This window comes from Trachypithecus francoisi, unplaced genomic scaffold (assembly GCF_009764315.1).
Source record: "Trachypithecus francoisi isolate TF-2019V2 unplaced genomic scaffold, Tfra_2.0 Lachesis_group6, whole genome shotgun sequence".
Taxonomy (NCBI): Eukaryota; Metazoa; Chordata; class Mammalia; order Primates; family Cercopithecidae; genus Trachypithecus; species Trachypithecus francoisi.
In genome coordinates this window covers 18,315,062-18,340,568 of record NW_022681471.1, presented here as the reverse complement: position 1 = coordinate 18,340,568, position 25,507 = coordinate 18,315,062, and the positions used below count along the sequence as shown (strand labels likewise).

Here is a 25,507-nt window from a genome sequence, read left to right as displayed (position 1 = left end):
TAAAGAAAACTGTCTTTGTGTCTAAACTTGGTGTACCACTATGTTTTGGAACTTTGGAGGTAAATTGTGATTTATAAGGCAAGTTTTGATTCTTCCTGGTGGCTTTTGCTTTCTTATGTTTCTGCAGCCTTGATGTACTTGATTTTGATAAAACTGTTTGGAGTCATTAAACCCCTTGTTGTTGTTTGTTGTGTATAGCTTGGCATGGTGGAATGGATTGAACCTCCTAAACGAGAACGCAAAGCAAACTATGCAGTGGATGCCTACTTTAGAGAGGCTTTGCGTGTCAGCGAGCCAAAGATTCCAAAGGTAAAACTGTACAAGGCCAGTTTTTATGTCCTAAAGTAGATTTCTCTTGCAACATGATCTATGGGTCAGGTTTACTTATATCATTGCCAAATCATAGTCTCTAAAATATAACAGTGCAAAAAAGTATTTGATTTGGTCCAGCCATATAAATGGATTTTATTGTATTTATTGTTACATATATAACAGAAATAGCAAAAGATAAGTAAGTTTACTTCCTGTACTGAAAAGAACTATATATAATATATTTTCCTCTCATAGGCTCCGCGGCCTCCAAAACAGCCAAATGTTCAGGATTTTCAATTTTTCCCACCACGCTTATTTGAGCTCCTGGAAAAGGAAATTCTTTATTATCGGAAGACAATAGGCTATAAGGTATTTTTTCCATTTTTTAGATTAATATAATATTTAAAAATAATTTAATCTGTTAATCTAGACTAGAAGGTGTTGCATTTTAATTTGAGAGACTGTAACAGTAAATCACAACAGTGATGTTTTTAAAACCAAAGAGGAAGTTTAACTAGATGTAAAACATCTAACTACTCAATCACCAGTACAGTCATCACTAAATGAGATTAATGAAGAATTATGCAATATTTCAAAATAGTAATAACAACATATTATTTTTATAATGCCAGTCTTTGAATAGTTAAAGAATATGTAGAGAGAACAGTAGGTATGCAGTTAAAAGCAAATATTAATATATGATAGGAAATTTTTGATCATTTCCTTAATAGGTCCAAGAAATAGTATTTCTGTCTTTATTGCTTATAGGTTGCTGAAAGCCTTGCTGGTGGGTAGTAGATTGTAGTCACTTAGGTGTTAAAGATAATGATAAACATGACAGTGAATTATACAATTTTAAAATGATCGTTTGGTATTTGGAATTCTTATTTATATAGGTAGATAGAATCCTAGTTTTCATGAGTGAAATTTAATATGTCACACTAAATCTGTCGTATTGAGAGAGTAAGCATACCAGGTAATTTCTGTATGTGAAATTGACTTCCTAGTGAATGGAGAGAGATGACCAAAGGTATAATAATCACTAATATTAAAAAATTATAAAATACTGGCCGGGCGCAGTGGCTCATGCCTGTAATCCCAGCACTTTGGGAGGCTGGCAGGAAGATCACTTGAGGTCAGGAGCATGAGACCAGCCTTGCCAACATGACAAAACCCTGTATCTACTAAAAATACAAAAATTAGCTGGGTGTGGTGGCAGGCGCCTGTAATCCCAGCTACTCGGGAGGCTGAGGCAGGAGAATCACTTGAACCTGGGAGGTGAAGGTTGCAGTGAGCTGAAATCACGCCACTACACTCCAGCCTGGGTGACAGAGGGAGACTCTGTCTCAAAAATAAAATAAAATAAAATAAATAAAATATTAACACTATTTTAATTTTATGAAGTGTTCTGTTTTATGAATTAACAGCTGTGTTTTAATTTTATTTTGTAAACCTTTATCACAACTGGAACTGTGACCCATTATTTTAATTAGTAGCTGGAGTGTGCCTAGAAAAGCTCCACGTATATAAGATACTTATATCTTAACTCATTTATATTTGGAACTAGAGTAGATCTTTAGGGTGAACATTCACATAAGACATAAATCTAGTTTCAAAGAAAGTGAAAACAGTGATACACCAGAAGAAACAGGTAAGTTATAGGTTCAAATGCAAAATAAAAATAGGAAAATTAATAATTATTAACAATAATTATTATTTAATAATGAAGTAGTTACCTTATGAGGTAAACAGATACATATCTCATTAAGGTTATAATAATTATAGGTTTGGAATATTATTTTCTGTTACTTTCATTAACTGTTATTAGTGAGACTTGAAAGGAGAATTAATTGAAATGTTAGACCTCAGTAACAAATCAAATATTTGCATAGAATATTTTATAAGTTACAAAGTGCTTTAACACATACTGAGGTCTAACAACCTCTTGAAGTAGGTGTTCCTTACAACCTCATGAAGTAGGTGTTATTATCATCGCCATTTAATAGGTGAGGAAACTGAAGTTCAGTGAGGTTAAAGGACATTGTTCAAGGTCATGGAGCTAACAGGGTTGCCATGCGTCCTGGTCTCACAACCAGTTTCTCAGTATTCAGATGTTCTGTTCATTCCACTCAGACATTCTGGGCTCTTTCTGCATGTGATGAAACCCTGCTTCTTTCTGCAGTCCTAAATAAGGACTGTGTTTACATTGGTGTGGCATGACATTTGGGAGTTGGGCCAAGTGGTAGTCGAGTAGCAACAATTAAAAAAATCATCTCTGATATAACTTTAATGCTCCTTCTTCGGAGATACTGAAATTTTGTTCCCCATGATAATTTACAGTTCCCACCACATTCTGGCCACGGGTCTGGTTTGAATATAAACAGTGCCTTTCTTTACAGGCAGTTTGTGGTTAGGGGTGAAGTCTTACAGTGACTCTTTGGGTGGTGGCCAGCTGTAAGGAGATGGAGAAGAGAGGAAATCTCAGAAGATAGAGGAATGAAGGGACAGCTATTAAGGGTGGTAGAAAGGAAGGGGAAGAGGAGGGGGAGGTGTAAGTATTATAAAGGAAAGGGATGAATAGGGAGAGGGGAGATGGATGGCATGGAATTCGTGCTATTGCACCTTACTGTTTGCTCTTCCTCACTTCCCTGAAAGAAGCAAGAGGAGAGGGAAAAAGAGTAAAAGGAGGACCTTTTTACAGAGTTTAATACCTATTTATTGAGCACTCCTCTGTGCCAGGTACTGGGCCAAGCACTTGGGATAAAGCAGTGAATAAGAGTCTTTCACCTTGTGGAGCTTACATTCTAATAGAGGAGATAGGCATTAGATACTACAGTATAATGGTGGTGGCATTTGTGTGGTTCTGTGCTTACAAGGGGTGCTAATGAAGGGAATATAACATGGGTATCTTATGTGGACTGGGAGATCAGGGAAGCGTTCCCTAAGGAAGTGTCATTTAAGCTGAGTTTCCAGAGATGTGAATGAGCTAAGTGAAGTGTGGGATAGAAAAGCTGAGGCAGGTGGCACCTCATATGCAAAGGTCTTGAGGTGGGAAGGAGGATGGCTCCTTCTGGGAGCTCTAAGAAAGCCAGTGTTGTTAGGGACTGTTAGAAAGAGGGTGACTTGAGATGAGGCTGCTAAGTGGGTAGAGTCAAATCATATGGAGGGCTTTGTAGGTCATATTAATGTAGTTGAACTTTAGCTTTAGAGTAAAGGAAACCCACTGAGATGTTTTTAAGGCAGGGAAGTGGGTGGGCGGGTGGTAAAGTAATACTAATAGCAGATACTTAGTCCTTACATGTGTTATTTATTGTTCCAAGTTATTTATAAATGTTAGCTCATTATCCTTCTAACGGCCCTTGAACTACATCCTTATTTTACAGATGAGGAAACTGAAGCATAGAAAAGTTGAGTAATTTGTCCTGAATAATTTGCTTAAGGTCATACAACTTATAAATGGTCAATTATGATCAGATTTACATTTTTTTTTTTTTTTTTTTTTGAGACGGAGTCTGGCTCTGTCACCAGGCTGGAATGCAGTGGCGCGATCTTGGCTCATTGCAACCTCTGCCTCCCGGGTTCAAGGGATTCTCCTGCCTCAGCCTCCCAAGTAGCTGGGACTACAGGCGCATGCCAGCATGCCCAGCTAATTTTTGTATTTTTAGTAGAAATGGGGTTTCACTGTGTTGGCCAGGATGGTTTTGATTTCTTGATGTCTTTATCTGCCCACCTCAGCCTCCCAAAGTGCTGGGATTACAGGTGTGAGCCTCCGCACCTGGTCCAGATTTACATTTTTAAAAGATCACTTTGACCGCGATGCAGAAAATGGCAGGTTTATCCAAGGAAACCAGCCAGGAGGCTGTTGAAGTATCAGAATGAGAGAAGATGGTGGTGACTTGGACTGCAGTGGTAGTGGTGGAAGGAGAACCAGTCCCCTACTCCTCTACTCCTAACCTTTTGCTCTCTTCAGCCGCATCCTAGATTGCTTCCGTATTGTCTTAAGACTTGCCTTGATCCTCCCTATGCATGCTTAGCTGAGGATTTACGAGACAAATAAGAATACCTTCTGGATATTGGTTCTTTCTGGACCTTGTCTCTTCCATTCTTTTTTTTTTTTTTTGAGACGGAGTCTCGCTCTGTCGCCCAGGCTGGAGTGCAGTGGCCGGATCTCAGCTCACTGCAAGCTCCGCCTCCCGGGTTTACGCCATTCTCCTGCCTCAGCCTCCCGAGTAGCTGGGACTACAGGCGCCCGCCACCTCGCCCGGCTAGTTTTTTGTATTTTTTAGTAGAGACAGGGTTTCACCGTGTTAGCCAGGATGGTCTCGATCTCCTGACCTCGTGATCCGCCCGTCTCGACCTCCCAAAATGCTGGGATTACAGGCTTGAGCCACTGCGCCCGGCCAGGTGGTTTTTTGTTTGAGTTCAGAGAATAGACAGATTAGCAGGCATGTTAATCATCTTAAAAAGCTCCCTTTTAAGGATGGTGTGATATGTAACCATTAGACATATCTTCTCAAGGCATAGCTAACATTGCTTTATTTCCTATCATACCTTCAGAAAACTCATCAGGACCACAAAGTGAATGGAACACTAGTTTATCCTCAAATGAACAAAACAAAACTGCTTTAGTGAAGTTACCTGGTATTCTGTATATACAGATTCTCAAAAGGGACTCTTTCCCCGTTTTCTGCCTGAAGGATTGTTAGCCAAGGGGAGATAGATGATGCCCACAGCTATGGGCACTGTGGTTCATGGTTACGTTTTATCTGTGTTGAGTCCCCAAAGGCTTATTCTGTTGTGATTTGGAGTGGGGCTAGTGAAGGGCTCACAAGTTTTGAAGCAGTTGGTAGAGAGTGATTTCCTTGTACTTCCTGGTTATTTGCATTTTTATTTTCTATTTTGCTCCCCCTTTCCCACCCTCATATTCAGCACAAGGTCACAGCAATATTGCTGATAATAAGATCTGGAGTTAAAGAGTTTTGTTTTATTTGAAGGTGAGAGAAGTATTTGTTTTGCCCTAACCACTTGGTGGACAGCAGTACATGATGTGCCCATTCTTGCTGTTATCTAGGCTTTGACCTTAGGCATATTCAAAAGCTTCGTTGCTCTTTCGACTTAAAGGAGTTGTTATTTAATGCATACAATCACTTGGTCACTAAAACCTTTATATTGGAAGAGGATGACTTAATTGAACTTTCAATTGCAACATAAAAAATCCAGAATATCTGGACGTTCCATTGAGTCTTAACACCTGGAATGCAAGAGTTTTGCCACATTTGAAGCTTAAGAAAGCTGTAGAACATCCTAACATTTATCCCCAATAAAAAATTCTTTAGGGACAAATATAAACATTTGATAAATGGAGAAAGTTCCATAATCTTTGTGAGTTTTGGTAATGTGTCATTGTGGGCCACCTATTTTTTCAGTGGTAGAACTAAAATGTGAGCTGATTTCAGGTTACTGCTTTTATTTTGTGTGGTGTCACATTTAATTCAGTATTCCATATTTTCTATGCAGTGCTTGCTAAACTCCTCCTAAGAAACAAGGCCAAAAAAATTTTTCACTACTTCATGGAATACAGTTCTTAATCACAAATTCCTTAGCATCTGACTAGAAATCCAAATAATAATTGAGATTTTTCCTTTAGAAAGAAAACTTTTTATATATTGTGTTGCTGGAGATCATAATGAGACATAGAGTATGAAGACTTTAAATACCTCCTAGTTACCTATTCAGTACTATTGGTCTGTAATTTGACTGCTTATTTTTTTTTTTTTTTTTTTTTTTTGAGACAGAGTCTCATTGTCTCACTGAGGCTGGAGTGCAGCGGCACTGTGTCAGCTCACTGCAACCTCCATCTCCTGCGTTCAAGCAATTCTCCTGCCTCAGCCTCCCGAGTAGCTGGGATTACAGGCATCCATCACCACGCCCGGCTAGTTTTTATAATTTTAGTGGAGACGAGGTTTCACCATGTTGGCCAGACTGGTCTCAAACTCCTAACCTCAAGTGATCCACCCTCCTTGACCTCCCAAAGTGCTGGATTACAGGTGTGAGCCACCACGCCTGGCCTATCTGCTTAATTATAATGTAGCACTTTGAAATCATTGCAGGAAGCTTAATGCTGATATGAACCTCATGAGGCAAAAAAAGTATGTCTTATTAAAATGATGACTATTAAGATTTTTTTATAGGAGGTGTGTTAGTCTGTTTTCACACTGCTGATAAGGACATACCCGGGACTGGGTAGTTTATAAAGAAAAGAGGTTTAATTGACTCACAGTTCCACATGACTCGGTGGGCATCCCAATCATGGCAGAAGACAAGGAGGAGTAAGTCACATCCTCCATGTTAGAAGGGAAGAGAGAACTTGTGCAGGGGAATTACTCTTTATAATACCATCAGATCTCATGAGAATTATTCACTATCACGAGAACAGCATGGGAAAGACCTGCCCCCATGCTTCAATTACCTCCAGTTGGGTCCTTCCCCTGACACGTGGGAATTGTGGGAGCTACAATTCAAGATGAAATTTGGGTGGGGACACAGCCAAACCATATCAGCGGGAGATACAGGAATTTAGAAAATTTGAGCCTTTTCTAATTCTAAACATTTTAGCAGCTATTTGAGTGTTTCCTAGAATTAAAATAGCAAACAAAGCTTTCATGAAGTTATTCTTGTTTTGCTATGTTAATTAATATGACCACTGGATATAGCATAAATTGCAGTGGATCCTAAAATCCAATGGTTTTATAAAATATTCTGATTTTGCTTGTATTAGAAGTTGAAAGGGGAAGTTTTTAGTATGGGGATGTCTGCATGGGAATAAACATTTTTATTTTATTTTATGTGAGTATATTATCTATTTTCTGTCATAAATTAGATGTTTATAAAATATTTTCATTTTGTTAAAAATATAGTTTGTTGGACATGGAAATTTTGAAAATATTTAAGAGAAGAATATCTTAAGATCAAAGAGGTTTCTTTCAATTAAAATTAAAATTTGAAATCAAAGTAATTTCAAATACCAGGAATTTAAGGGGTCTATTAACTTTTAAAGCTGTATCTCTACTTTTTAAAAAAAAATTAGGAAGGATTTTTAAAAATAGAAAAATGTTGAAATAATTGTATAGTGAACACCCATATATACACCACATACATTCGACAGTTTACATCTTATCGTATTTGCTTTTTCACCTATTTTTCCATTTATCTGGCCCTCTATCATATGGGTGTTTATCTTATCATTATGCATCTCAGAGTTGCAGACATAAGTACATTTTACCCAGAAACACTTCAGCATGCATGTCATTAGCCAGTCATATTTTGTTTATGATTTTTTAAAGTAACATTTACATGAGTGAAATATATAAACCTTAAGTGTACCATTCATTGTTTTTTCACAAATGCATACTCTTATGTAACTTGAACTCCTCCTACAAAGATATAGACCATTACTGTCACCCCAGAAAGTGCCTCTTCCCAGTGACCATGTGCACACCTCAGATGCAACCACTGTTCTGATCTTTCCCTCCATAGATTAGATTTTTAAATTTTGTTCTAGAATTTCACATAAATAGAATCATACTGTATGTATAAGGCTTGTTTCACTTAGCATAATGTTTTAGAGATTCAGCCATGTTGTCCCATGTATCTGTGTGGCTCTTTCCTTTTGATTGTAGAACACCTATTCCATTGTATGGATAGGCCACAGTTTGCTTATCCATTCTCTTGATGGTCATCTGGGCTGTTTTCTGGCTTTTGGCTATGATGAGTAAAGCTGCTGTGAAGAATCTTGTCAAAAGTCTTTGCATAGATAACATTTTCCTTTCTTTGCGTAAATACTTAGGAATGGAATTGCTGGTATGCCTGTAATTTTAACATTGGGTTTAGCTACTGAAGAGAAGTTGTTTTTAATCATGCTATGACTAAGCTACATTTTATTTTAAATGTACACCTTCTTTTCCATTTCCGTATGCCACCATCGTAGTCCAGATGATCATGCCTCATTTCTAGATTATGATAGTTCAGCAGGTTCTCTTACCTGTCAGTCGCTTCCCCACTTCAGTCCATTCAGCAGAAGGCTTACAGGTAAAAACACTACATTTTGATACTTCACTTGCTTGTTCAAAAGTCTGCAGAACCTTCTGTGTAGTTTCAAGACCCTGTAAATCTGCCTCTGCTGGCCTTGTTTCTTATCTCTTTTCGACATAAACCCCATGTGTGCCTTCCACACATTTCTGCCCTCATGTTTTTGCTCATACTGCCCTAGCCTAGAATATTCTTTCTTCCTTCTCCATCTCCCCAAATCCTTAGAGTCCTTAAGGTACAGCTCAAAATTCCACAACTAGTTTGTGAGCTCCTTGTGGGCAAGGACCATATCTATATAGGTAGAGTTTCCCTAATTCAAAAATCTGAAATCTGACATGCTCCAAAATCCAAAACCTTTTGAGCTCTGACATTGCACCCAAAGGAAATGCTCATTGGAGCATTTTTTGGATTTCAGATTCTCAAATTGGAAATGCTCAACAGGTAAGTGTAATGCAAATATTCCAAAGCCCCCAAAAATCTGAAATCTGAAACACTTCTGGTCTGAAACATTTGGGATAAGGGATAAAACCTATAGTTATATTCCAATCAATACTTATCATAGTTCTATAAACATAATAGACATTTAGTCAATACCTGCTAATTTGATTGCCTGATACTGATGATTACAAGTGAGTCTACTTTCTCAGTATTTCTTTTTAATGCTCAGTTAGGTTTTATACTTGAAGAACTATTGTACTTAATAGTTATTTTTTAAAGGTTATTTTTAAGTTGCAATGATATAGTTCCAAACTCTATGAAATACATACAATGAGAAAAATGCGCTCTAATATGTTATAATTACAGGGTAGTAAAACCATGACTACCGGATGCCCCTAGGGAATGAGTCATTTATGATATGTGTGCATTTCAAGCAGTGGAAGACTTACTGCCAGCCCTTTTATTTTCATGTTTAATGGAATGCTATAAAGTGTAGTACACATGTTATGTACTAGCCCTCTTAAATCAGTGTGCTTCCTTGTAGCTGTAGATGCACATAGCGATGATACGGGCTTTAGGCTGAGAGACTTCATTTGTTCCTCCATACACACAGTATGGTTCAGCCCCATACTGCTGAACCACACTGGTTGTATATGCTCACTGTGATACACTGAGGCTCTGCAGGCTACAGTTTTGAGATACAGGTGGCAGCTTGCTTTCTTGGAGAGCTGAGCTTCTCTCCTCATCTTTTGAACTCGAGTTCTGTTCTCAGTTGTCACTGTATTTGCAGTTCTGTGCCCAAAACACCATATATGATTTCTGTTGGTCACTGCTGTTGTTAGTCTTTTCCCCCCTTGACCACTGGTCCTATTATAGCTATTTGTGTGCTCTACTATACCCTTCCCTCTTATATTCTCTGTTTCTTCTTTTTTCTTCATTATCCTGTTATGTTTTCCAAACTTTCGATTTTATGTAAAATTCCTCTCTCCCCTTACATACCTTGGCAGGCAATAAAAGCACTCCTTTCTTTTTGCACATTGAACTGATCAGACTGTTGGATGTAGTGTTTAGGTGCGTTGCCACTTCTCCATCCTGCTCTGTGTTACCAGGGGAATATGGGTTCTTTTTTCTTTTTACTGCCAAACTTTTTGTTTGTTCTGTATATTACAATAGTACAAGGATAGAATTTGTTCCAGAGTATAATCATATCTGAAATCTAATGTGGCATTTACTAATGAGTTTTAACTATGGAATATCATGTGGCATAATAATGGTTTTTACTTCAATAGGATCATGGTAGCAGAAATGTGGAGAGGACCATGTGTCATTCTGACTATGATTTTATATTGTTTACTCTTGAAATAACTCTAAAGATTGATAAGACTGTGTATATACAGCCTTAGTAATTAATTTTTCTCATCAGTTTACTCTTAGTTTGTCTCTTGATTTATAGGTCCCACGGAATCCTGATATCCCAAATCCAGCTCTGGCTCAAAGAGAAGAGCAAAAAAAGATTGATGGAGCTGAACCTCTTACACCAGAAGAGACTGAAGAAAAGGAAAACTTCTCACCCAAGTAAAATATTTTCAATGGCTGAAATACTTAGTCAATCGATAGAAAAAAAGAAAATACAGATCACACTTACTTTTTTTGTATGGGCCTAGTATCCTAGTTTGACACACCAACAAAACTCAGGGCTATTTTGTAAACATGTTTAGACCAAAATCCCTATTTTTAAAACTTGATCTTATAGAATATGCCCTTTTGGAAATACTGGGTAGTATGTATATGCAAAATATAAGTGTAAAGTATTAGCAATATGACACACATTTTGCCAATTATAATAAGGTCAGTGAATCCACATTTGAATTCTGATAGACAGTAGTTATTAACATATTCTTTTTTGTTTTTTGAGACAGTCTTGCTCTGTCACTCAGGCCGGAGTGCAGTGGTGCAATCTCAGCTCACTGCATCCTTCACCTCCCGGGTTCAAGCGATTCTCCTGCCCCAGCCTCCCGAGTAACTGGGATTACAGGCACCCGCCACCATGCCTGGCTAATTTTTGTGTTTTTAGTAGAGATGGGGTTTTGCCATGTTGGCCAGGCTAGCCTCAAACTCCTGACCTCAAGTGATCCGCCCACCTCGGCCTTCCAAAGTGCAGCTGATATTACAGGTGTGAGCCACCGCCCCAAGCCTGTTATTAGCATATTCTTGAAAATTTAAATTTCTTTTGTTTATAGATGTGAATTGTCTCCTGAAGTTATATTCTACTAATTTTTTATTAATGGAATAGTTTTGTAATTTTCAAAATTAATTTTATTTCTTTTTAGAATTTTCATGCAATGATGAGATATTTCTGAAGCTTTTTAAGGTGATCATTGTATAACAATTATTAAATTAGAAAGGTTTCCATTTGAACAAAATATTAATGCTTTCAAGTTATTATTGCTATAATGAGTTTTACGAGTGTTCTACTTCTAAAATAAACTATAGAAGGTAAAAAGAATTTCAGCACAGAAGGCTTGCAATGTAAGCAAAATGTGTACTGTAAGACATTACTTTAGTATAGACGGTTGCCAGCAAGATTTATTTATTCAACAAATTTTGAACAATGTGCAATGCATAATAGCAGGTAATTCTCCACATTAATTATTGAAAGATAGTTTTTATATTTATATGTTATTTATTATATAGGTCTTTGCTGTAACACGTAATTTTATTGTATGTGTATTGGATTTTCACAAATTACATTCATAAGTTTTTGAACCAAATGCCTGGAAGTAATAAAGTTTAGTTTGAAAATATAATTGCAGATGGCTGAATATTAGAACTTACCGCAGGATAAAATAAAACATTTAAATATTCATCTTCTATTTTCAAAATGTATTTCCTGAATGCAAAAGTGAAGTTACGGCTTTAGAATGTTACATGGCTTGGAGTATATTGTGAATGTATGATATAACATGAATATACAGTCTCAACTGAGATAATATTTTAGTTTATGATTAGAAATATAATCAGTTTTCTGCCCCTCCTAGTAGATGAATTCATTTTTGTCCTTCTCTGCTACCTTAAATAATTAATCTTTTTCAAAAACCATGGCAGTACATAGGAACAAAATGTGGGGTCATCTGAAATCTTTATCGACTAAAAGCCAGGGATAGAGTTTTGCAATGTCTAGAGTATCACATTTATGTGAGTTGGGGCTCGAGGAGTGGAAGACAAATTCTTGGTCTTGTGACTTCACAGACATGCTGATAATGCCAAGGGAATTTAAAACACTGGCTAAAGTGTTTTATGTTTTAGTAAAGAAATTGAGTGGCTCCAATAACATTCTGCTTGTAGAAGTTCTATTTAGGAACATAATTTAGAACAGAAATTATTTATTCCCACTATTTCAGAATGATGTAAAGAGTTAGAATTTTTTTTTTTTTTTGCATTCTCTTTTGGTTATTCTTAGTGTTCTTTTGATTTAGTGTATCCACATTTCTCTCTCTTAATTTACATGGGAACAGATCTGTGAAAAAAATCATTGAAGTACTAGAATATCACGACTTCAGCATTTATATTAGCGTTTTTATTTTCATGCATTTGTATTTTAACGTAGTAGGCATCTATAAAATATGAAATTAAAAACTACAGAAGATCTTAGAACTATATATCAACTTTAAGTACTTGGAGAGGATTACATTCTCTTTGTAATAGAAAAGCAGTTATTTCTGTAACAACTCTCACTCAACTTTTGATTCCAACAAAAAATATGTGCAATTTTATGAGGAGAAACATTTTAAGTCTTTTAAAGTGTTTTTAAATGTATCATTGTATAGAAGTAAATAGGACAATAAATGGATTTATTAATTTAACCTCTATTGATAATGCTTAACTTTTTGTTCACAGGGTTTCACAAACTGGACTAAACGAGATTTTAACCAGTTTATTAAAGCTAATGAGAAATATGGAAGAGATGACATTGATAACATAGCTCGAGAGGTAGAGGGCAAATCCCCTGAGGAGGTCATGGAGTATTCAGGTTTGTATATAATTTGAAACATGGTGTTATATTTTAACGTTATTCATTTATTTAGCACCAATTTAATTGTACCTTTGTTCAGAGATGTTTTAAACTTTTATGAATAAGACATAGATGAGAGTATAAACTGTACTTGTATTTCTATGAAAAGATTATAAGATTTATCCTAACAAACTGACTGCTATTGTTTCTATCACCTAGCTAAAAGAGCCAAATAAAGCTCAATAAAACAAAGGTGGCTATTGGATAAGCATTGACAAAATTAGTTTCCCACCTTCCCACCTCTGGAATTTGGTCCTCTTCTGGTTCAGTTCTGAGATTCGTATTCAGTGGACTGAATTTGTGCCTTTCTTTCTAGGTTGTCCTTAAAGTAGAGAGTTTCCGTCAGGCCCATTTAGATGCTCAAACACCCTCAGAGTTCCAACCTTTTCCAGAGAGTTCCTGTGGGTCCCATTAACTTGAGGCTAGCGGGCATAGAGCTGAAAAGGTTGCTTTAATCAATCTGTTAACTGGTCCTCGAATCCTCTCCTTCTCTTACTCACCTGTGTTGTTGAGCTCGACCAGAATCAGTTTAGCTGCTGAAGCATATGGATTTTTTTACACTTACTGGTTTATTATAAAGGATATTGCAAAGGACACAGATGAAGCGTGTAGAGCAGGGTATGGGCCAAGGGACGCAGCGCTTCAGTGCCCTCCCTGGGCAAGCCACCCTCCAGAAACCTCCTCGTGCTTAGCTATCCAGAAATCTTATTAAAAATAGGAACACTTTTACACTGTTGGTGGGATTGTAAACTAGTTCAACCATTATGGAAAACAGTATGGCGATTCCTCAAGGATCTAGAACTAGATGTACCATATGACCCAGCCATCCCACTACTGGGTATATACCCAAAGGATTATAATTACTCTACTACAAAGACACATGCACACGTATGTTTATTGCGGCACTATTCACAATAGCAAAGACTTGGAATCAACCCAAATGTCCATCTGTGACAGACTGGATTAAGAAAATGTGGCACATATACACCATGGAATACTATGCAGCCATCAAAAGGATGAGTTTGCGTCCTTTGTAGGGACATGGATGCAGCTGGAAACCATCATTCTTAGCAAACTATCACAAGAAGAGAAAACCAAACACCGCATGTTCTCACTCATAGGTGGGAACTGAACAATGAGATCACTTGGACTCGGGAAGGGGAACATCACACACTGGGGCCTATCATGGGGAGGGGGAGGAGGGAGGGATTGCATTGGGGAGTTATACATGATATAAACGTTATGCACATGTACCCTAGAACTTAAAGTATAATAAAAAATAAAAAAAGAAAAAAAAATATTTGGAAAAATAAATAACAATAATAAATATATGTAACAATCAACATAAAAAAAAAAAAATAGGTAAATATGTCTAGCAAGTTTTCTATATGTAGTATATAGGACTTTTCTAACTTCCAAATAGGTTCAGCTCTTAAAATTATAATTTGAAACAAGATGTTTAGAATCTAGAGCATTTTTTGTCATTGAAACAATGGCAAATTAGGTTTAAGTTTACAAAGTAGGTTTAAGTTTCTATGATAGCCCCTGCCCCAAATCTATTTAACCTAACCACTGAAATTCTGTTTTTGCAATAGTAGGAAAGAAATATTACAGTAACAATAAATATACTAAAGATTAATAATGGCTTGGAACAGCTTTTAATTTATCTAGCATGCTAGTGCTTGAAGAAATCCAGATTTAAGTAGAGATTTTTTTCTTCTGGAAATCTAAAAGGGTCTTCTGGGGGGACTTTAGAGGTCAGTTGTATTGAGTTTTTATTACATATAACATTAAGTTTATGAACTTCCTTTTCCTTGATACCAGCATGACATTACTATTACTCTGAACATTTAGCACATAAATTTAGGGCATTTGGAGGCTTAGGGGAAAAAATAGATTGAAGAGAGAAATTTTAGCGTCAAGAGTTGAATGAAAAGAATGTAAAAGAGTATGTGCAGAGAGATTTTTAAGAAGAATTTTCTTCAGAAGATAGGCAGGGAGATAACATCAGTGTGTGTGAAGTTGCAAGAAAAAATGTGATTTAAAAAGATTGTCCTGTCAGACATTCTTTCAAATTTGACACCAGGCCAGGTGGCATGACTAGCTCAGGACTATTTAATTGCTGCCTGCCAGGTTGGGGGCCATGTCACAGGGTGGGGACATTGCAATGAGTTTGTTGTAGTTGGTTACAGTAAGAGAAGAAATGTATACAATTGGCCACCCTTGAATATACAGTATCTTGTACATAGCAGTTGTTTAAATATTTGTTGAATGAATAAGTGAGTGAATGAATAAATGAACACAGGTGCTTATAAAAATCAGAGTGCTCACATACCTTTCTTGATAGGCTCTAAAAATGAAAAGCTTGAGGATGTGGAGTATATCATTAAAAGGCCTTTCATTGAAGTCATAAGATGTGACATATTAATACAGCCAGATTATTTGGCTCATCTATAAAATCTGGTTGAGTGACTTGAAGTATTTTTCAGTGTGTATGCAATTAAAATCCCAATGAGGTTTTTTTTTTCTTTTTATATAATGAGAAAAGGGTATTGCAAGTAAGTTTAAAAACACACTATTGGTCATTGGAAATACCGTAAGATGATTAGTGAGTGATTCCAAAAGCAAATGACAATTTCAGGAGAAATGGCTGCTCCATAGAAAAAATTTGAACAATCTGTTCATAATAGCTTGGTTTTTTTGTTTGTTTGTTTGTTTTTGAGACAGAGTGTCACTCAGTCACCCAGGCTGGAGTGCAATGGCGTAATCTTGGCTCACTGCAGCCTCCACTTTCTGGGTTCAAGCAATTCTCCCGCCTCAGCTTCCTGAGTAGCTGGGATTACAGGCATGCACCACCATGCGCAGCTAATTTTCATATTTTTAGTAGAGACGAGGTTTCACCATGTTGACCAGGCTGGTCTCAAACTCCCAACCTCAGGCAATCTGCCCACCTTGGCCTCCCAAAGTGCTGGGATTACAGTGTGAGCCACTGCACCCGGCCCATAGTAGTTTGTTTTTGCATGCTAGGAAGCTATATTCACTGTTTATATATTGCTCTCTCCTGTGTCACTTTATGTGTTTGGTCCCTTTTCTATCATGTTTGAGTAAAAAGCCTATCTTACATCAGTATCTGCACCATCTTTTGAAATCCTAGTCATTTGGGATGGATCATAAGATTCCATACTATTTCATGAAGGGAACATTGCTAGCCTAAAACCTTGTTGAGGTCTTATTTTTAAGTGAAAAGTTAGTAGTATTTAATAATTGAACATATTATATGTATAAGATGAATGTGAATCTTAATTTTAAGAAGTACAAACTCACTGCATTCTTTCCCATTAATTCGTTATTCTACAATTCTTTGGATTTATTTGCTTAAATGATAGGATTTTAAAGAAATAACTCTGTTTTTCAGCTGTATTTTGGGAACGTTGCAATGAATTACAGGACATTGAGAAAATTATGGCTCAAATTGAACGTGGAGAAGCAAGAATTCAACGAAGGATCAGTATCAAGAAAGCCCTGGATGCCAAAGTACTATATTTTATGTCAAATTATTATTAGATCGTTTTAATTGGTATGGTGGTCAGCTTTGACTTCTTACTGCACGTTCAACTAAAAGCACTATTTTGTTTAAATACACAGATTGCAAGATACAAGGCTCCATTTCATCAGTTGCGCATTCAATATGGAACCAGCAAAGGAAAGAACTATACTGAGGAAGAAGATAGATTCTTGATTTGTATGTTACACAAAATGGGCTTTGATAGAGAAAATGTATATGAAGAATTAAGACAGTGTGTACGAAATGCTCCCCAGTTTAGATTTGACTGGTTTATCAAGTCTAGGACTGCCATGGTATGTATTCCTTTCTTACCGATTTCCTCCAACTTTTTATTTTGAAAAATTTCAGACGCCGTATATCCTTCACCTAGATTCTCCAATTAACATTTTGGCACATTGGTGCTCTCTCTTTCTCTCTCTCTGTATATATATCTATACATATGCAGCACCTATACATACCTGTAGAATCTATACTTTGTATTAAAAATATGGGGGCATCTATATTCTGAAATGCATATCTATATTTTATATTTATAAGTATACTTAACTATATTCTGAACCATTTGAAAATTACAGACAATGTGAGTGTTCACCTCTAAATACTTAAGCATGTATCTCCTAAGAATAATGACATTTTCTTACATAACCACAGTCCCACCTGAAAACATTGATTCAGTAATGTCATTTAGTATGCAGTCCATGTATAAGCTTTTCCAGTGGACCCCAAAATGCTCTTATAGCTGTTTTTTAAAATTGATGATCCTACAAGTTTCACACATTGCATTTCGTTGTTGGGTCTCTTTAATCTCTTTTAATCCACAACTTTTTGGTTTTCGTGATCATGACTTTTTAAAGGTGTCCAGGCTAGCTGTCTTGTAGAATGTCCCACATTGTGGATTTGCCTCATTACTCATTGTAAGATTTAGGTTCAACATATTTGGCAAGAGTGCTATGGAAGTGATGTTATGTATTTTTTATTGCATCCCATCAGAAGGCACATTATGTCATGTTGTCACACTGTTGGTGATGCTAAGTTTGGTCACTTGTTAATGTGCTGATCTTCAGAGCTCTCCACTTTAGAGGTATATTTTCCCATTTGTAATTAAGCAGATTATACTTGAGACTATGTGAATGACTTAAAGATGGACTCTCAATGAAAAGGAGTTGTTGCCTAAGTTGAGTTTTTTTTTAGGAAACAGAATATTTAAGTTGAAGAGATATTTTATTTTAGCTTATGTGATATCCTCCATTACTTTGTAATGTGAATTGTGTTCCTATTCTAGTCCTACTTAGCAGTGGTGTTCATGATGATTTTGAAATACATGTAACACATTTTTAATGTTGACGTTAATCTTTTGTCAGCCAAGGTAATTAAGACAAAAGTAGATTTATGCAGCCTAAAAATTAAAAGCAACCAGAAACTAACAATCCAAACAATATTTTTGTGACTAGTCATAAAATAGGATACGTTTTTCTTAGCTGCTACCTATTATAAATATCATTTTGTCTAAAAGTTGGGACTGAGTGTGAAACAATGCTTAATATTTTGCTTGACTCACTTTATATTTTCAGTTCAAGTTGAATAAAAAGGAAAAATTTGGGTTACTGTAGTGAAGACATTAATTTTGGCAGATGCTTTAGAAGATCACATTTGTTAAAACTTTAACAAAAATTTAGAGTGTGTGGAATATGTCCATCAAATTTATGAATGGCGTATGCTTGGAGAGCTAGCAGACATTTTAGACCAAGGTATGATCCAGAAGGAACTAGAGCAGTTGGAATGATGGGTCAGTTGAATCGAGCAGCGCAATATTTATTTATTTATTTATTTATTTAATTTATTTTTATATGTATGTAGGCATTTATTTATTTATTTTGAGACGGAGTTTCACTCTTGTCACCCAGGCTGGAGTGTAGTGGTGCAGTCTTGGCTCACTGCAACCTCCACCTCCCAGGTTCAAGCAGTTCTCCTGTCTCAGCCTCCCGAGTAGCTGGGATTACAGGCGCCTGCCACCACGTCCAGCTAACTTTTGTATTTTTAGTAGAGATGGGGTTTCACCATGTTGGCCAGGCTGATCTCAAACTCCTGATCTCATGTGATCCACCCGCCTCGGCCTCCCAAAGTGCTGGGATTATAGGCGTGAGCCATTGTGCCTAGCAAACATGACATTTAATGGGGATAAGTGTAAAGTGCTATACTTGTACAAAAGACTATGAAAAGATATATATGTTAGTAAGATATAGTAGGAAGAATTAAGAAATTAAGAAAAGAATTAAGAAAAGAATAGGTAATCTGTAGCATGAAGGACTGAGGTTAGATATAGGGGAGAGTTGTTTTATAGGGTTCTTTGTGTCATTGAAATAGATATTGAAGAACAATGTAGAATAGCTTTTCATCAGCCTTTGAAAGTGGAATTCTATTTTGACTCTCTGAAGACATTGGCAGTGAGTTACTTGGGCTTTTAAGGTCCCCTTTAGCACGGTGAATCTATGACTATGTTAGCAGAGAACTCCTTTTAAAAGCCATGCGGGATAAATCTTTTAGCCATTTGGGGTTTTACACATGTAATGATTTAATTTAGAGCACCACTAACAGCTTGTAAAAGACAAATGCCTAGTTGCATTTGTCAGTTAATCATGTTTTAGAACAAACATACCCTTTTCTGTGATAGAATAGTTATTGAATTTTGAGTTTTTATTTCAGTGATATTTTGCTATTTTTTAAAAAGGTTGAGAGCTTAATGCTGTTTTCAGTTTCTGGAATCATTAAACCAGTAGGACGAGACGCATTCAAACTGCAAGGAAAATCTTATACTATTTATAATGTGAACACAACTGTGGAACTACATAACCTTATTTTATTTTCTAAGAAAAAAATCCAGTATAATATTACCAACCACTAGATGTCTCTGAACTCCCTTGTAAAAAATCTGTTTTTCCTCCATCTTCTTTTTACAAAACATTTACCTCTGTACTCTTTCTTTACCGAGAAATTTAAATCTCAAGTATATTTTCTAAAAAGCACATATTAACTATTTAAATGATCATAAAATGAAATCTTTTTTGTCTGTTAAAAATGAAGACATTTCCGTCTTCAATTACCTTCTAGAAAGTGGAATTTATTATTTCTGAACAATCTTCAAAAACATGCAGTAGTTTATTTTGTATTTAAATATTTTAATTGAAAAGTTTTATTTATTTTTTTCTATTAAATTTTTATTTCCCTTCTAGTTAATGGATAATTTTTGCTTATAATTCTGGATTTAGAGTATAAATAATATATTTTAAAATACACATACATTTGGAACTTCTTTTTAGAATATTTCGTGATAATATCAACAATTAGGAAATTATAGAAATGGATTGATGGTCCTTGATGATCTTCTTTTCCCCTTTCATTTTTAACAACTGTTCTGTATAGTGAATCACATTCACAATCTGGGAAGAGAAACTGCCCCCTTTGAAAGAGGCACTTATGATTTCTGAAATACAAAGAAGTTATTTCACTGAAAAATCCCATCTTAGAACTACAGAGAATGTAATTTGATTCATTATGTGAGTGTGTCACTGTGTTCAAATGAAAATCTTACTAATGATTGAACTTAGCTTACTAAAGATACCTTTAAAAATGATCTTGCTTGAAGATGACCCTTTTCTTTCTCAGAGACATGAATAGTCTGAAATGCATCTTATAAAAAGTAGAAACCTTGATAGTTGTATTTTATTCAGAGATCTCAAAGTACTGAATTCATGCTTAAAGGCACGAACTTCCGCTTCTAAATATGACTCACTTTGAAAGCCTTCAGCTAAAGGTTGCAGATTTCTTTGAGGCTCTTTTTCATTAAAAAATGCTAGCTATACAAAAGAGAAAATGAGTTTCAGTTCAATTTCTCTGTACTAAAAGGATTGTGATTTCTTTCTCTGAGAATTTTTGTGGTCTTTAAGTAAGTAATCAGTCTCTCTTGAACTACATAAACAAGTAGGAAGGATATGATCAACTTAGCTTTTAAGCTCAGAGCATATGAATTGCCCTACCATTTTCTTTCTAAGAAAACCATCTTAGAATGAGGTCATAGTCTTAGGATAGTCAAAAACTATCAGAGTTAAAAGGACCTTTACCAAATAACCGTAAGAGGAAGTAATACTTAGTATTTATATGGTACCTTTTATATAATGCTTGCCAATTCCTTTACCAACATTAGCTTAATTTTCTTGCCACTTCTTTTAGGAAATGAATGTCAGGACAGTATCTCTGTTCATTTAGTGACAGACTAAACGTGACTGGGAGATTCGAGAAGAATCTGAGAGGTCCAAAAGGTCTAGCACATTAGTCAGTTTACTGCAAAGGACATGTGGAAAGAGTACCCAAAATTCAATCAGTAATTCTTTGTACCTTCTTAGGTCCTTCTAAGTACTTAAAGTAGAAAAAGCAGAATTTAACTCTCTGAAATAAGGAACTTTTCTTGATAGAACCATTTATTGTATTATTTGCAGGGTTGCTTTGACTCTTAATTTTAGTTTAAAAAAAAAAAACTTACCTTTTAACCTCTGGGGAGCTTTTTCCTTTTCCAGCCAGCTCAAGAGCCTGTGTGTACATTGCCTGTGGCCTTGTATATATTAGAGTTGAATCCGAGTATTAGTAATTAGTCATTACAGTTACCCAGTCTGTTGTAGTAGTTTCAATGCATTTTTCTGATAGCATCTCAGAAAGAGAATCACATACTGTGGTATACAATGTAATAAAAATTTTGTTATTACTGCTTGTCTTCAAATCACAGCTTTATTATAAATGAAAGTGTTTTCTATTTAAAAGGTAAGAAAATGACGTTCTCCATTAGAATTGTAGGAAAAAAATACTTTTTAGAAAATACTGCTTTGGCTCTTTATTAACTTCCCTGTTTTTGGCTTATCAGGAGGTATTAAATATTAATTAGGTTATTGGTTCAGCACAGGATATTTTAAAATTATCAGTCCAGTCAGAAATGGATTTTCTTTACAGATACTTTAGAAAAATGACAGTCAAATTAAAAAATTGCCAACTTGTTCTATAGTCACAGTAGCACTTCTTTTTGCTGCTTATGGAGTGTAGTCTAGGAAAATTTCATAAGGAAAGACAGCTACTCATGATTTTTAATTTCCATGTTAGTACTTAGTTGTGTGATAACAGCTAATTTTTTTTTTCTCGACTTACTGCAACCTCCGCCTCCTGGGTTCAAGTGATTCTTGTGCCTCAGCCTCCCAAGTAGCTGGGATTACAGGTGCACACCACTATGACCGGCGAATTTTTAATGTTTTTGGTAGAGATGGGATTTCACCATATTGCCCAGGCTGGTCTTGAACTCCTGACCTCAAGTGATCCACCCACCTTGGTCTCCCAAAGTGCTGGGATAATAGGCATGAGCCACCGCGCCCGGCCTAATATTGATATTTTAGAGCATTACATTCTTAGTAGAGTATGAAAAATATGAATTAATACATCATTGGTAAAACTGATTAACTGTAAAATGTACCGATGGGTTCTTGACTATAGAATTAAAATATTTGAAACTACATATATTTATGCACTTAGGAATTTATTACTTCCTCATGCACTTAAAAGACTAAAATGTTCTTTTCTTATTAAATTTTTTTTTATTTTTTAACAACAGGGTCTTTATCTCTCTTGCCCAGCTGGAGTGCAGTGGCATGATCATGGGTCACTGCAACCTAAAACTCCTGCACGCAAGCAAACCTCCCACTTCAGCCTCCGAAGTACCTGGGACTACAGGCGCATGTCACTGCACACAGCTGGCTTTTTCAGTTTTTGTGAAGATGGGGTCTCACTGTGTTGCCAGGCTGGTCTTGAACTCCTGGGTTCAAGCAGTCCTCCTGCCTCGGCCTCCCAAAGTATCAGGATTACAGGCATGAGCCACTGTGCCTGGCCACAATTATTAATAGTTATATTTAAAGAGACCAGCATAGCACTTGACTCAGAGTAGGTGTTCAGTGAATAAATGGGCATAGAACTGTTGTATTTAAGTTTACTTCCATCCCATAGACTCCTACAGTTGGACCACATTTGGATAGAATGCAAGCAGATATGCCAGTGGGTTGGAGTTCATTTTACTTTTCCTTTAATCTAACTTTTTCTAAGGTTAGACTTTATTTGGCTATCATCCCTGCAGCTTTTATTTATTCATAAGCTTGAATAGCCAGTTATAAATGTGTTTTATTATGCAACAATAGTGTTCGATTTGGTACCTTGAACTGTTGTAACAATCTGACATGAGATACAATTAATGCACTAACAGGGGTTCATTTAAGGTATTTATTCTTACGCATTACCTTGTGAGGAAGTGATACAACATTTTCTTTTTTCTTTTTCTTTTTTTTTGAGACGGAGTCTTGCTGTGTTGCCAGGCTGGAGTGCAGTGGTGCAATCTCAGCTCACTGCAACCTCTGCCTCCCGGGATCAAGTGATTCTCCTGCCTCAGCCTCCCGAGTAGCTGGGACTACAGGCCTGTGCCACCACACCCAGCTAATTTTTTGTATTTTTAGTAGAGATGAGGTTTCACCATGTTGGCCTGGATGGTCTCGATTTCTTGACCTCATGATCTGCCCACCTCGGCCTCCTAAAGTGCTGGGATTACAGGTGTGAGCCACTGTGCCCAGTAATACAGTAGTTTCTAAATAGCAATGCTTAAGCAGCAGCAGTTACATAAAACCATCATAACATTTAATACTTGTTTGTGAAATGTAGGACATGTTTATTTGAATATTACCTCTCATATAATTGCCTGTGTGCATTTTAGTATAGACTGCCATTGCTTTTTGTTAGTATGATAGAGATTCAAAAGTGACTAGGAACTTGGGAAATATACTGCAGAATGTATAGGTGAAGACATCGATTAAAAAAGAGCAAAGGTGAAACAATGTCCATTTTGTTTTACTAAGAGCTGTAGAAGAAAATTCTGACCTCATAGAACTTTACCTACAAATTCAGAGGCACAAATGTGGAGTGGAGTTTTTTGTGTGCCCTTGCTCATTCAGCTGCTTTTGACTTTCAACCATAACAGGCACAGACCTTCTGTCATTCAGACTTAGGTAGGCTTAGTGTCTAGGATTTTAGTACATAGGAAATGTAATGTGGATCCTCTTTAATCTCTTTCAGTAAGTCACTTCAAGTCTACTGATGCTTTCTCTGCCTTTTGAATTGATGCTTTGAAGCTGAGTATTGGAGCAAAGGATATTTGAACTTAGTGCCCAGGATGATTGATATTCACCACACACTAAGGGGCAGTGCCGCTCACTGCAAACATTACATCATTTATTAAAGGTGGAGATACATACCCTAGTATTCAAAAATTGAAACTTGAGTGACTTTGCTTTGAATAGAATCATAAACCGTTAAAAAGGTATGGAGAAGCAAGGCAGCACAATTTTGTTTAAAGTGAAGCTGAGTCTGTAGCTTAAAACAGGACTTGCAAACTGTGGCCCACCACCTGTTTTTGTGTGGCCTGAAAGCAAAGAATGATTTTTATATTTTAAGTGGTTGAAAAAATCAAAAGAAGAAGGATATTTTGCTGCAACACGTGAAAATGATACAAAATTCACATTCTAGGGTTCATAAGTACGATTTTTTTTGGAAAATGGCCACACATTTGTTTATGTATTGTCTTTGGCTGTTTTCATGCTACAATGGCAGAGCTGAATAGTTGTGACAGAGATTGTGTGGTCTGCAAAGTCAAAAATATTTGCTGTCAGGCTCTTTATAGAAACAATGTACCAACACCTGGCTTAAAAGTATGTGTAAGAAAGGTGGAAAGAATTATAAGCAAGGGTTGATATAAATGTTACACAATTCTATAAGAAATGGGTTAAGTGAAGGATGGGTGTATAAAGGGAGAGGATATTTAGCCTTAAAGAGGAGTATTTGGGGACCTAGGGGTGACTGTGATAGAGGCATGGGAACTTCCTTGAAATATGTGAAAGATTGTCATGTGGAAGAGGAAATCAGCTTGTTCTCTAATGTCTACAAAAGTTAGACCTAGAACCAATTTTTGGAAACCATGAGGTAGCAAATTATAGCTTTGCATAAAGGAACATTTTTAACTTGTCCAGAGTTGGAATAGCCAGCCTTGTGAGGTAGTGAGTACCCCATCATTGGAATAATTCAGACAGGCTGTACGACTAATTAGCAAGGACCTAGTAGTAGGGATTCAAACGTCAACCTGAATGACTTTTAAAATTTCCTTTATGATTTTATGAACTACTAGTGAGAATCTGTATCAAGAAAAGATTTCTGAGTACATAGTACACTTTTGATTACATCACTCCTCCTGCTCAAAAATTGTTTATAGGATCCTTTTGTCAATGGAATTAGGTAAAAATTTTAAGTTCTTTGTTCTTAGTTCCCAGGTTCTTTACACAGGCACACATTGGAGATATTGCAGGTTCAGTTCCAGACCACCACAATAAAGCAAATATCACAATAAAGCAAGTCACATGAATTTTTTGGTTTCTCAGTGCATATACAAGTTTTGTCTATAAGGCGAGCAATAGCATTATGTCTAAAAAAGTACTTACTTTAATTAAAAATACTTTATTGCTTAAAAATGTTAACAATCATCTGAGCCTTTAGCAAGTTGTAATCTTTTTGCTGGTGGAGGGTCTTGCCTCAGTGTGAATGGCTGCTGACTGATCAGGGTGGTGGTTGCTGAAGGTTGGGGTGGCTGTGGCAGTTTCTTCAGAGAAGACAGCAATGAAGTGTGCCACATTGATTGACTCCTCTTTTCACAAAAGATTTATCTTTGGCTTGTGATGCTGTTTTATAGCATGTTACAGTAGAGCTTCTTTCAAAATTGGAGTCAGTCCTCTCAAATCTTGCCAATCCTTTATTAACTAATTTTATGTATAATTCTGAATCCTTTGTTGTCATCTCAACAGTGTTCATAGCATCTTCACCAGGAGTAGATGCCTTCCCAAGTAACCACTTTCTTTGTTCATCCATAAGAAGCAACTCCTCATCCATTCAAGTTTTATCATGAAATTGCA

General features: G+C 36.3%; 1 protein-coding gene across 1 annotated transcript in view; it reads left to right on the top strand.

Moving 5' to 3' along the window:
• The window catches only part of SMARCA1 (SWI/SNF related, matrix associated, actin dependent regulator of chromatin, subfamily a, member 1), a 77,436-nt gene that overhangs the window by 42,945 nt on the left and 8,984 nt on the right, over positions 1 to 25,507 (top strand). The window contains 7 exon segments of the mRNA XM_033201288.1: positions 199 to 309; positions 568 to 681; positions 10,292 to 10,394; positions 10,397 to 10,413; positions 12,736 to 12,868; positions 16,326 to 16,444; positions 16,556 to 16,768. Of these exon segments, the coding sequence (XP_033057179.1) occupies positions 199 to 309; positions 568 to 681; positions 10,292 to 10,394; positions 10,397 to 10,413; positions 12,736 to 12,868; positions 16,326 to 16,444; positions 16,556 to 16,768 (810 nt within the window).